Source organism: Geotrypetes seraphini, chromosome 7, assembly GCF_902459505.1.
Source record: "Geotrypetes seraphini chromosome 7, aGeoSer1.1, whole genome shotgun sequence".
Taxonomy (NCBI): domain Eukaryota; kingdom Metazoa; phylum Chordata; class Amphibia; order Gymnophiona; family Dermophiidae; genus Geotrypetes; species Geotrypetes seraphini.
The window spans coordinates 114,373,910-114,386,049 of record NC_047090.1 but is presented as its reverse complement, the minus strand read 5'-3'; the positions used below and the strand labels follow the sequence as shown (position 1 = coordinate 114,386,049).

General features: G+C 39.7%; 1 protein-coding gene across 5 annotated transcripts in view; it reads right to left on the bottom strand.

Moving 5' to 3' along the window:
- Positions 1-12,140, bottom strand: part of MIDEAS (mitotic deacetylase associated SANT domain protein) — a 201,317-nt gene that overhangs the window by 57,476 nt on the left and 131,701 nt on the right. For all 5 annotated transcript variants that reach the window (XM_033953218.1, XM_033953214.1, XM_033953216.1 and 2 more), the window contains exons 2-3: positions 8,910-10,591; positions 2,897-3,187 (exon numbers count right to left, since the gene is read on the bottom strand). In XM_033953218.1, coding sequence (XP_033809109.1) covers positions 2,897-3,187; positions 8,910-10,361 — 1,743 coding nt within the window. In that variant the 5' untranslated portion in view covers positions 10,362-10,591. The remainder of the gene's footprint in view (positions 1-2,896; positions 3,188-8,909; positions 10,592-12,140) is intronic.

Sequence of the window (12,140 nt, the reverse complement as noted above, 5' to 3'; positions counted from 1 at the left end):
GTGGGTTATTCTTGGCTTTTGCTGAGTATCTTTTGTCTCCGTGTAGAAACCACGCGGTAGACCCTCTAGTCTGGTGTTTTGATTTGTTCCTGGTTCTTTGTACTCAGATTGTGGTTTACTTCTTTGTATTCTTCTTTTCTTAATAAAAGAAAATTAAAAAAAAACCAAAAAAAAAAAAACCTATGCTTATTGGAGATCCTTCCTCCACTTCTTTAAACTCATTTCACCAACACAATGGAGACATGTACAGTGAAATACAAAGGGTACGGTCTCTCCCATGCACTGCAGAACATGGAATATGTCTGCTCCACTATACACATCTTTCCCTCCACATGCTTAAGGAGACCGACTAGGTTAGTGTTGCTACGAGTAAACAGAGGCAGGAGCGATGCTCACTCATTCCTGATTGCGAGCACTCTCAGCTTCAAAATGACAGTGCCCAGTCCCATGCAGTGCATTCTGGGATGCACCAAGCAGAGGCTTTACCCTTTCATATTGTAGACAGGCCCTGTCTGGCACCACCATTTTGAAAATGATGGCATCCAGTCAGGTGCGAATGGGTATTGCTCCTGCCTCTTTTGAGGTAAAGGATCTGGGGGCTTTTGGGAGGAGCCAGGGTGCCACTTCACACCAGGGATTTTTATGGAGAGACTTAAGAGGGAGGGGCTGTGAGAGCAGGTATCAGTGGGTGTTTTTAAAAACCCACAAATAAATTAAGAGTCCTCCAGAATACGGCTGTCAGCCTTATTTTCAGTCTAAAAAAATGGGAGCATCTCTCCACTTTTTACCAAAAACTTCATTGGCTGCTGTTCGAGTCCAGAGTACTGTTTAAGTTTTCTTGTATCTGCTACAAAGCAATATTTGGTATGCTTCCAGGTTACTTCATTCCTCATTTTACTTTGAGTCACTTCAATAAGAGCTCACTTGTTTACATATCCTTCAATAAAACTATGTCAATATAAAAGGTTCCTAGAGAGAACTTTTTCTTTTCAGTCGGCCAAAATGAACACTTGGTTTGCTAAAATTGCTTTAGATGCTTCCTCCTATCTAGACTTTAGAAAACAGATAAAAAACTATCTATTTAACAAGCCAGGATCCTAACATTGTTTCTTAATTCTTTACTATCCTTAAATCGTTCTTACTTCAACATAGTCAACTTTTATTATGTAGGTCCTTCAGAACTTCAAATCTGATGTTTGCATTTGTACTGTTTATATTGCATTGTATGTATTTGTAGTCTATTGTTGTAAACCGCCTAGAACTTTCAGGTATGGCGGTATACAAAAATAAAAATTATTATTATTATTACCAGGACTTTTATTTATTAAGACTAGGAAGGGGGGTCAGGGACTGAGAATCCAATAGATCACCAGGTCTTTTTTTTTTTTTTTTCTTCAATTGAGGTGGTAGCCCATATAGGGCATGGTGGTTGAGTTGAAGGGAGGGAAGAGGTGCCACTAGGCACCTCTTCTCACAAGCAAACCTTCCAACACCGCCCCAGACCTGGCATTAAGTTTCTGGCACCAAACGCACTTGAGAATTAAATAAAATGACCTCATTTGAATGCAGCCTACACTAATGATTTCCATGTCCATGCGGCTTGCAACGACATGCGAGCTAACCCCATTTTAGCGCTAACATTAGCTTTGAGCAGCAGGCCTTCAGAGCTGATAAAAGAACCAGAGATAGTGACAGACAAGCTCATTGATCAAAATCTCTTTTCCATACCTTCTCTAAAAATTATCAGCACGAGACGGGCAGAGATTTTTTCAGTCATCAGCACCACAGTTATGGAACTCACTCCCTAGATATATTAGAGAAGAATCTATACTAGACAGGTTTAAAAGTTCACTGAAAACTTTTCTTTACAAAGATGCTTTTGAAAATTAATTTCTTTTTCGCTGATAACATTATTGCAGACTTCCTTTCCTTTATCGTTCAGACTATTGGTGCAGGTATTAGTTTTATCTATTTTAGACTATTGGAACATCATCTATTTAATAATAATAACTTTATTTTTGTATACCGCAATACCACAAACAGTTCGAAGCGGTTTACAATGCACCCAAAAAAATTTAGAGCACCCAAAAAAATTCTAAGGAAATTAAGGATAATTCAGAATACAGCTGTTCGATTAATTTTTGGTTTAAAAAAGAATGACCATATTAGTCCATATTATTGTTTACTTCATTGGCTGCCTTTGGAGGCAAGAGTATTATTCAAACTTTCCTGTATCTGCTTTAAGCCAATATCGGGATTGTCTCCAGCTTACCTTTTTCCTCATTTTGTGTTGCATAGACCATCAAGAGAAACTAGAAACTTCTACTTATTTGCTTATCCAAAAATTAATGGGTGTAGATAGGACCCTAGAATTTCAAGCTGGTAGGCAACAATCTTGGTTAGGTAAATGTATTCAGCAAGCTATGTTATTCTATTGCAGTTTTCGGAAATTAATTAAGACCTCTTTGTTCGATAAGTTTATTACTTAGTGAGTTTTATTATTGAAATTCTATTTTACAAATATTTGTATTTTTTACTGTATTATTGTATTTCGCTGACTGTCCAGCTCTTTTTACACCTAAAACTTTTGGTTATGGCGGTATAAAAGAATAAAGTTATTATTATTTCCACTTATTTATTTAAGCATTCTGCTCTTTCCTTTCTTCCCCATCCTATTATGTTACCCTTCAATGTTGCCTCTCTCTAACATTTTGTAGTTCTACCCTCTCTCCTCTTGTTTCTGTAAGACTGTCAATAAATTTGTCCTTGTACGTATAATTAAGTGTTTTTTTGTTATCCAGATTTTTATATATATGTAATTCGCTTTGAAATTAATATTATAAGCGTTTGCATCAAATTTTAATAAACATGAAACATTGTCCCCATCCTAGCCTACCTGTGCTGATGATTCCATAATATTTGTGCGACTGGACCTCTGCCGAGTAACTATCACAGTGGGTTCCGATTCCTGCGGGCCTCGGTCATAGGCAGAAATTCTCTGCGACTGCCCTTCCTCGCTCTTTTGCTGTCCAAAGTCCGGCAAATCTATTTTTCTCACAGGCACTGACACAGGAATGATGAGAGGAGTCAAGTCACTGTCTTCTCGGGCTCTCTTGGAAGGTGGAGAATCCTCCATACTGGTTTTAGATGGTGGGTTTCTCTGTTTCTCCTCTCTAGGCTCCTTATCCTAAAAACACAGAAGCACACAAACACTTTTCGGATATGGGAAATAGATGCACTGTTTGAAGCTGTTATTTTTTACATTTTATTCTTTTGCATATGCATCTGTTTCTTCTTTTCATTTCCTTTCCCATTTCCATTGTCTGCTTCTTGTTTTCTGCTCCCCCCCCCTACCTTTCCCAGTAGGAGATATTAATTGTGGGTTTTCTGCCTCCTCTTATCTGGCTCTCTGCCACTGCTTGTTTAGAAACCCACTCAATATAAATCAGCATACGTGTGCAGGAAGGGAACAGTGCACTGTTTTTCAACCCTCTCCTGCAGGCTTGACCGACAGTCAGATTTGCAGGATTACCACAGTTAATATGCATGAGGTAGATTTGTGTACCATGGTTCTCCAATAAATGCAAATCCCATTCATGCATATTCACTGTGGTTCTCCTCTAAATTTGACTAGCTAGATGTGCATCCTGGAAAGGGTTGAGAAGCACTGCACTAATCAACGCTGAACACAGTCTCCTGGGAGTGGAAACAGAGGCAATCCAGCTGGCCACTAGAGGGCAACCTTGACAAGTAGTCAAAGTTTAGCTTTTCCCTCTTTTTACATGATCAACCGAAAATCTCCAGTCAAAGTAATAGAAAGTGGCCAACAGTGATGAATGAGAGTTTCAGTTTTAGAAATCAAATCATAACATTTCTCCACAAAAACCAGCAGGTTACAGAAGAGCAATACACACAGTACAACTAGGTTACTTATCCTGGATATTCAGGAGGGGTCAACCTATTCCTCCACCAGACCAGGGTCTGGAATATACAGAAGTGCCCTGAACACAGTGGATTTCAAACAGGTTCTCACATTTAAAAGAGGTTCAAAAGATGTGTGAACATTTCCTGATACCAAGTTTCCTTCAGTAGTTATGAAATCTTCTGCATGTGGTTCGGACATTCTTCAAGTGAATTTCTATGTAGCAAATACATCTTTAAACATTAAAAGACACTTTCCCTTCTCCAGAAACTAAGGAAGAAATATATTTGTTCACTTGACAGACCACATATCAGATACCTATGTGGTTTCCAATAAAATATTAAACACACAGAACAGCAAATATCTCAGGGTCATTAGGAAGGAAAAAAAAACAAAAGAAACCTAGATCATATCGACTGTTCCATGGAAAGGGTGGTGAATTCATGAAAAGCTTCCCAGTTGAGATGGTAGAGATGAAAACTGTATCTGAATTCAAGAAAGCTTGAGACAGGTACATAGGATATTCAAGAGAGAGGAAGGGATAGTATAGATGGTATGAATAGGCAGGCTGAAAAGGCCATATGGTCTTATCCGCCTTTATTTTTCTGTTTTTCCGTTCACCCAAGCAAAGTGTCATTATTCAGCCAGCACTGGAAATACAGCTAACCATTAAAGCCAGGTCCAATAGACAGCCTAAAATCAAGCATCTTATAGAGTTCTTATACTAAGATTCTAATCGCAGGTCCATGGTAGATCATTTCAAAACAAACAGGGTTATCATGCTAAAGGAAATATAATAAATATTTTCATGGCGAACCTTACTGTGGAGAGGGACCCAGAAATTTTGGATAGATGACTGTTAACATTCAAGATGTAACATACAATGTGATTGATGAGGCTAGAGAGAAAAAGGAGGAGACCAGTATAAAAAAAATTCTAAGAACCAGGGTTACAGTCTTGGAACATTAACTTATATGGATGGTGTTGAGAGCGTTTTGGCTTCCTGGACCATGGGATAATTTTCCAAGAGCTGCTGATCAGGGATGGTGTACATCTATCAAAGAAAGGAAGAAATGTCTTCAATAGAAGACTAGCTAACCTTCTGAAGAGGGCTTTAAACTGGAATCATTGGGATAGGGTGAGTATAAGCCCTTAGGTAATCACAAAATACCTCTACACAAATGGGAAAAGGGGGCAATGTCTGGAAAGCAGTATATAATGCTCCAAAATACTTGTGCTAATCTACAAACACCACTTCTATTCAATTGTCCGATTTGGAGTGTGTTCATATGGTATGGTTGGGAATAGTATGCAAGTGAATGAATAAGTTTTTGGCAGTGTGATTGAGTAGCAATATGTGAAAAATTGATTGGTAAGGGAATGTTACTGTCGGTTTATGAGCGTGAAGATTGGCATTAGAGATCTCTGGTCAATGTGATTACTGTGTTTTTGGTGATGTTCTTGGTAAGGGGGCGTGGGGATGGGGTTTGATTACTGTTTTGTATTGTTCTAGGAATGCTGTCATTTTGCTTGTTCCATTTGATGTATTTCTTTTTATACTATGATGGTATTCCTTTTTGCTGTGTATGGCATATTTAATAAACATTTCCAATTAAAAAAAAAAAAAGATTGGCATTAGACAGTAAGATGGATTAGTGGAAGTCATGTTTGGCTTTTGATGTGGGAGGGGATTACGAGTTGCAGGTATGAGAGCTTTATTGTGTGGAAGCTGGTTAGGTTACATTAGAGCCGGTACCAATAATGAGTCAGGGCATATTGACTGCCATTGGTTGTTTTCATGACGGCCGCTCACCATTGGCCAGCCCTGCTCATCAGAGATTGGTCAGTATGGGATGACGAGTGTGTTTAAAAGAAGCAACAGGGTGCTGAAGCGTTTTTGACGGTTTAGGCACCATGTTTAGGGACGTCATAATATGAGAAATAGAAGATATGATGGATGATAGACTCACTTTAATCTTATGTTCCATTCAAAGTTTTTTTGATTTAAAATTATATTTAGGGATAGAGAATCACATCAGTTTGTTAGCAATAGGGGGTGATATTGTATTTAAGCAGGATGAGAAATGTTTAGATTCTGTTTGTGATCAATGGTGCTAGCATCTTTCAGAGCGCTTTACAGTAGTTTTGGAAATATTTGATTTGAGTGGCTGGGAGTCCCATTTTTATTTATTTATTTTATAATCTCTTTATTGAGCAACAGGTAAACAAGCAATAAACAAGATCAGCACTCAGAGCAAACACAAAATGCTCGAAAGACAAAATTCCAGAAATATACAACAACAAAAAAGTGCATCATAGCATATGAGCAAGACACCAAAGGGAAACAACAATGATCAGTACTCACTATGGGGAAAATGTCCAGCACCCAATGCTCAACATAAATTTTTTTCCATTATCACCCACCAAACCCTCCCCAATCCTCCCCCCGCACCCCAGTGTGTATGTGTGACCCTAGAAGTATGCTGGTGTATAAATGACAGTGTGAAGCCTGACCTAACTATCAAAGAGACAGAAATGGGACAGAATAAGGAAAAGAAATAGAGAGGAACAAAGACGAGAACAAAAGAGAAGAAGAGCAGGTCCAGAGACTCCCCCAAAGAGGAATTACGAGTTCAGTAGTAGGCTCCTTGCCTGATGCGGCAAAGAGGCCCAGTACACTTCCCAAATAGCCTGAAACTTGTCCCACCCACCCAGTAGCCTACTCGATACAGCTCGCCGCTACAGCATGGACAGTTCGAAAAGAAAATGTATCCATTGGCCCACAGGAGGAGGAGCAGCTACTCGCCAGTACACCAAGATCACTTTCTTAGCCAAGAGTCGGGCCTTAGACACCAGAAGTCGGTGACCATTGGGTAGATCCCCTCACCCTCGACCTAGAATAGTGCAATTTGAGGGGAGCAGACAGGCAAAGAGGGCAGCAGATACACAAGAAAAGCCCACACCCGAAACTAGAAACGTTAGATAACAGGGCAAGACCAAAACAGGTGTCCTAAAGTGGCACGACCCTGCCCATACTTTGAGACAATTGGCCCGCTCAGCAAACCCAGCCTGAAACGCCCGCCAAAGGGAAACAAAAGCTCTGTGGAAAAAAACTCCCACTTTTGTTGGGGGGTTTTTCCCAACTAATGTGTACAGTGGTATTTTGTCTTTTTTCCTTTCTGAGTGGTTTAATATTAAGGCAGGTATAGAGAGGGCTTATTCAAAAGTGAAGGTTTTAAACTTTAAAAAAACTAATAACTTTGTTCAGATGGGAATATCTGAAAGAAGAAGGAAACCAGTGGGCAAAACTGAAAGGAGCTATTGTAAGGGCAACAAACCATTTAGTAAGAAAAAGGAAAAGAAGGTTGCTTTCATTATCAAAATTAGTAGCTGAGAAGGTAAGGAAAAAGAGATTAGCTTTCACAAACGACAAAAGATCGCAGAAAGAGTTAGACAGGCAAAAATATCTGGAAAAGTTCAGAGGCTGATCGAGTAGTCAGGAAAGCAAAGATGCAAATGGAAGAAAAAATAGCAGACACAGTAAAGCAGGGGGACAAGACATTTTTTAGATATATTAGTAATAGGAAGAATTGCAAAAGTGGCATTGTGAGACTCAAAGGTGAAGAGGCGTAATACTTAGAAACTGATAACAAGGCTGAATTGCTTCATAAATATTTCTGTTCTGTGTTCACAGCTGAAGTGCCAAGAGTAGAACCGTAGAAAACAAAAGCCAACAGGACTGGACCTGGACTGATAATTTAGAGGATTGTGTTCATGAGGAGCTCGCTAAACTAAAGGTAGATAAAGCGATGAGGCCAGATGTTTACATCCGAGGGTACTAAAAGAATTTAGAGAAGTTCTGGTGGCTTCACTGGCTGACCTTTTTAATACTTCTCGAGTCAGGAGCGGTAACAGAGGATTGTAGAAGGACAGATGTGGTCCCTCTACATTAGTGAAAGTAAGGAACTACAGGCCAGTAAGTCTGACTTCTGTGGTAAGAAAATTAATAGACATTACTGGAATCCAACAGATTACAGGACTCAAGGCAACATGGATTCACTAGAGGCAGGTTTTTGTCAGACAAATCTGATTAATTTCTTTGACTGGGTGACCAGAGAACTGGATAGAGGGAGAGTGCTAGATGTGTTCAATTTTGGTTTTAGCAAAGCCTTTGACAATGTTCCATTCAGATGTCTAATGAATAAACAGGTGCCCTCGGTATGGGCCCCAAAGTGATTGTCTGGGTCAGGAACTGGTTGAGTGGAAGGCGACAGAGGGTAGTGGTCAATGGAGATCACTCTGAGGAAAGGGCTGTTGATAGTGGTGTGCCTCAAGGTTCGGTTCTTGGGCCTGTTCTTTTTAACATTTTTGTAAGCGATATTGTTGAAGGGCTGACCAGTAAGATTTGCTTCTTTGTGGATGATACCAAAATTTGCAATAGACCCCCTGATGGTATGAAAAATATGAGGAAGAACTTAGTGAAGTTTTCTTAAGATGTAAACATCAAAAGTAGAGACCCAATGCATTAAAAAAAAACCCCAACAACAACTTTAACTGTTCTGGATTATTCTGATGGCAACTTAATAAAAAAAAGTCTTTTAAATTTTAATACAGCTAGTCTCTGGAAAATTAGAATAAAAATTAATGTTGTATTATTTAAACTCACTCCTTTCCAGTGGTAGTTCAAATTGAATTACATTCAGGTACAGTAGGATTTCCCTGTTCCCCGAGAGCTTACAATCCATGTTTATGCCTGAGGTAGTGGGGGGTTAAGTAGCATGCCCAAAGCCAGCAGGAGTGTCAATAGCATTTGAAACCTGGTCTCTCTGTTTCATAGCCTGCTGCTCTAACCACTAGACTACTCCTACATTGCATTTATCTTTAAGGCCATTAACGAGTTATGCAAATACAGACATGTGTGGTTAATTTTATAAAAGGATTTTCCATGTGTATAGCCAGTTTCACACACAGAAAATGGGCTTCTTACCTGAAGAGAAGCCAATTCGACTGCCTTCTGAGCCAGCGTCAGCAGGTTGGCCTCCTGCGAAACTCTCCGTCTTCTCCGTGTGCTCTGGATCACACCCCCAGTAATACTGCTACCCACACCAACATCACTACATCTCAAAGTGTTTTCTTCCACAGCTACCTGTTTCTCTCCCCCCCTCCCATTCTGGCACAATGACAACTTTGCTGTTTCAGCCTGACTTTGGTGATAGCTACTGTGTTCACTCTGGTGGTTACCAAGCGGAGTCTCTTTCTGAGTCTGTTCATAATTGGCCTTTTGGTAGCTCGGGGCTTCTGATTGATGATGCAAGTGGGGCCCACGTTGCTCCTGCCAAGGATGCATGAATGGATTATCAGCTTGTTCCTCTCCAGGTTTAGAAGCCGGCACCCCTCCGGTAGACGATGGTGGTGGAATACCTTCCTTGGAGAGTCTTCTTGATCTTCTTGGCTGGGCCTTCGTTAAGAGCGTCTGCCGATTCTGTTCTGCCATGGCGTTAAGCACCTGCTGACTCATTTCAGTGGGGGCTTGCTGGAACTGGCCCACCATATGCACTGGGTGCTGCGCATTGCCATGCGACTGTGCCACGGATGCAACCTGCTGTACGCTAAAGGCTTGTGCAGTCGCCACAACCAGTTGCTGTTGCTGCTGTTGCTGTTGCGCTGGATAGAAGTTTTCGAAGAGCTGCATCTGGGGAAGAGATTGTTTGGGTTGAGTGGTAAAAGCTGGATTTGATGGCGGTTCCTGGAAAACGTGGAACAACTCTGGAAGAGGGAGCCCTTGCTTTTGACCTTGGTGGCCAAATGCAAGCTGGAAAGGCTGTAGTGAGAGGGTCTGATTCTGCTGCTGCTGCTGTTTCTGTGCCTGAAGAATGGAGTTCAAATGAGCCTGTTGCCTAACCAAGGCCTGCTGCTCCAGCTGGGCCTTCTGTGACATCATCTGCTGGACAGCGTCCCCATACATATCCAGCTGTTGCATGCCCATTCCTTTCTCCTGGCTCCTTTTCATAGCTTCGTGGTGGTTGTAGAAACTCGGTACATGAGTCTTCTGGCTTCCACCACAGACCACCATATTATGGTTCCACATCCCTGAAGGTTGACTCTGCCAATTAGCTTCACTCCTCTCCGGTAACCGGTTTACCATTACCGAGCTTTGCCACTTGTCTGCAGGCACCTGCTGGGAAAGTCTCATTTGTTCACCTCGGTTCTGTGAAAATATGACAGAATTGAGCAGGGCAAAGTTGCTATTAGGAGCACTGGAGGTCACTCTGTCTGCTTTTGGCTGCTCGGCAGTCTGGAAGACCCTTGCCCCGTAAAGCTGACCTTCCTTCAGCTGCTGATCCTCTTTCACTGGTGCCACCTGGCCCTGCTCATTAAAGAAGGTAATGCGCTTCCCTGTTCTCCTGTTTGATACCTTTGGCTGAGCCTGAAGATTCATGGCAGTCTTGCACTATTTGCTTAATATGGTTTGTCTTTTTCCCCCCTAACACAGCAAAAAGAAGAATCAATTCCCGTTATCCAAGTTATGAAAGGACTACGGAGAGGTATGCAAAATTTCTCCAGCCATGTAGAGATTGAAGGATATCTTTTCCAATTATTTCCTGCTCTGTTCCAATTATTCTTCCCCTCCACAATTCACAGCAATTTGGGGCTCCGTTAAATCGGTATCTGAAAGCAAAATTGGAAATGAAGTCAGTAAAATAAACATAAGCTGAAGATCCTTACTTTATAACATTTTATTGAAGGAAATAAGTAAATATAATATAAATCAAATAGATTTTCATTTCAAATAGATTCACAATTATGATATTTTCATACATATTTCTAACATTCCTCCAAAATATATTTCCATATAACCCATATCAACCCCCTACTGCCCCCCACTTCCTTTTCAACCTTCTCCCACTTCCCCCCTTCCTATTCACATTGTATTGAAGTAATTAATCAAATTAAATAAAATATGAAATTTATCATTCTTTCAATATACATTTCTATATGACCTATTATTATCCTACCCCTGCACCCCCAATTCTCCCCCCTCCCCACCGAACGGAAGATGACACATATTACCTGGTATTGCAATGTTATAAATATTTCCAAAGCTTCAATGTAAAATATTAATAATCATACTTCGCGCTCTAGATGAAAGATTTTGAATATATGGATCCCAAAAAGAAACATGTACGTCTTGGAAACTTACAAACATCCCCAAATTCAAATAAAATTAAAAGATGGAATTGGTTCCTCCAATGCCATAAACTAGGAGGATCTTTCTGTAACCAATATTGCAAAATCATGCATCATGCATGCCTTTTGAAATAAAATGCATCTAGCTTGTCCATATATCCCACAAGCAGCAGCTTTACCAAATAACACCCCCCTTGGGGATTTCACTAATTGACTATCCCACAATGATCCTAGATATAATAGGATGGTAGACCAGAATGACTTAAGAGGACATTGCCACAACACATGAGATAATGTATTCTGAGCTTTCTCACATTTAATACAAATAGGAATGCTTGCACTTGTGAGAAATATGCTCTATGTAAAATTCTATACGTACATTCCCTCCAAACATAACCCTTAATAATTTTAGGCAATCAATGAATAGCTTGACTAAAATCTTGAAGTGAAATTTGAGTCCCCAACTCATCACTCCATTTTTGTATAATACTATCATATGTTCTATTTGGAATTAAACTTCACCACCACTTATGTAACAAAGATACAGAGATTGGAACCTCATTACATTGGTTAAAAAAATTTAGAACAATAATTACAAAATTTTGTTGGGCATGTTAAAAAAACCAAAGTTGTCTTTTGATTTTTCTTTTTTTATAAATCTTTATTGATTTTTAAACTTTGACAATGCATTACAATTATCTGAACATAAATATTTCATAAAACACATTATTAAACATACAATTTATACTTAGAACAATCATTTTCTCCCCCCTCTTACCAAATTACTACAATAAGACAAATTATGTAATTATAATATTATAATTACGTATTTTAATAAACAAAATATCTTTCCCTCCCCCCTCCCTCCCCTGGATGTGTAAGATATTCTACCAACCTAAAAATAAATAAATACATACATTACAATTATTATGATGTTACAAATATAGTCAATGGACTCCACACGCTATTAAATGTTAAGACATATAAGGGATTGGATTCTTGAGGATGATTTGTTTACTCCTTTATCTTA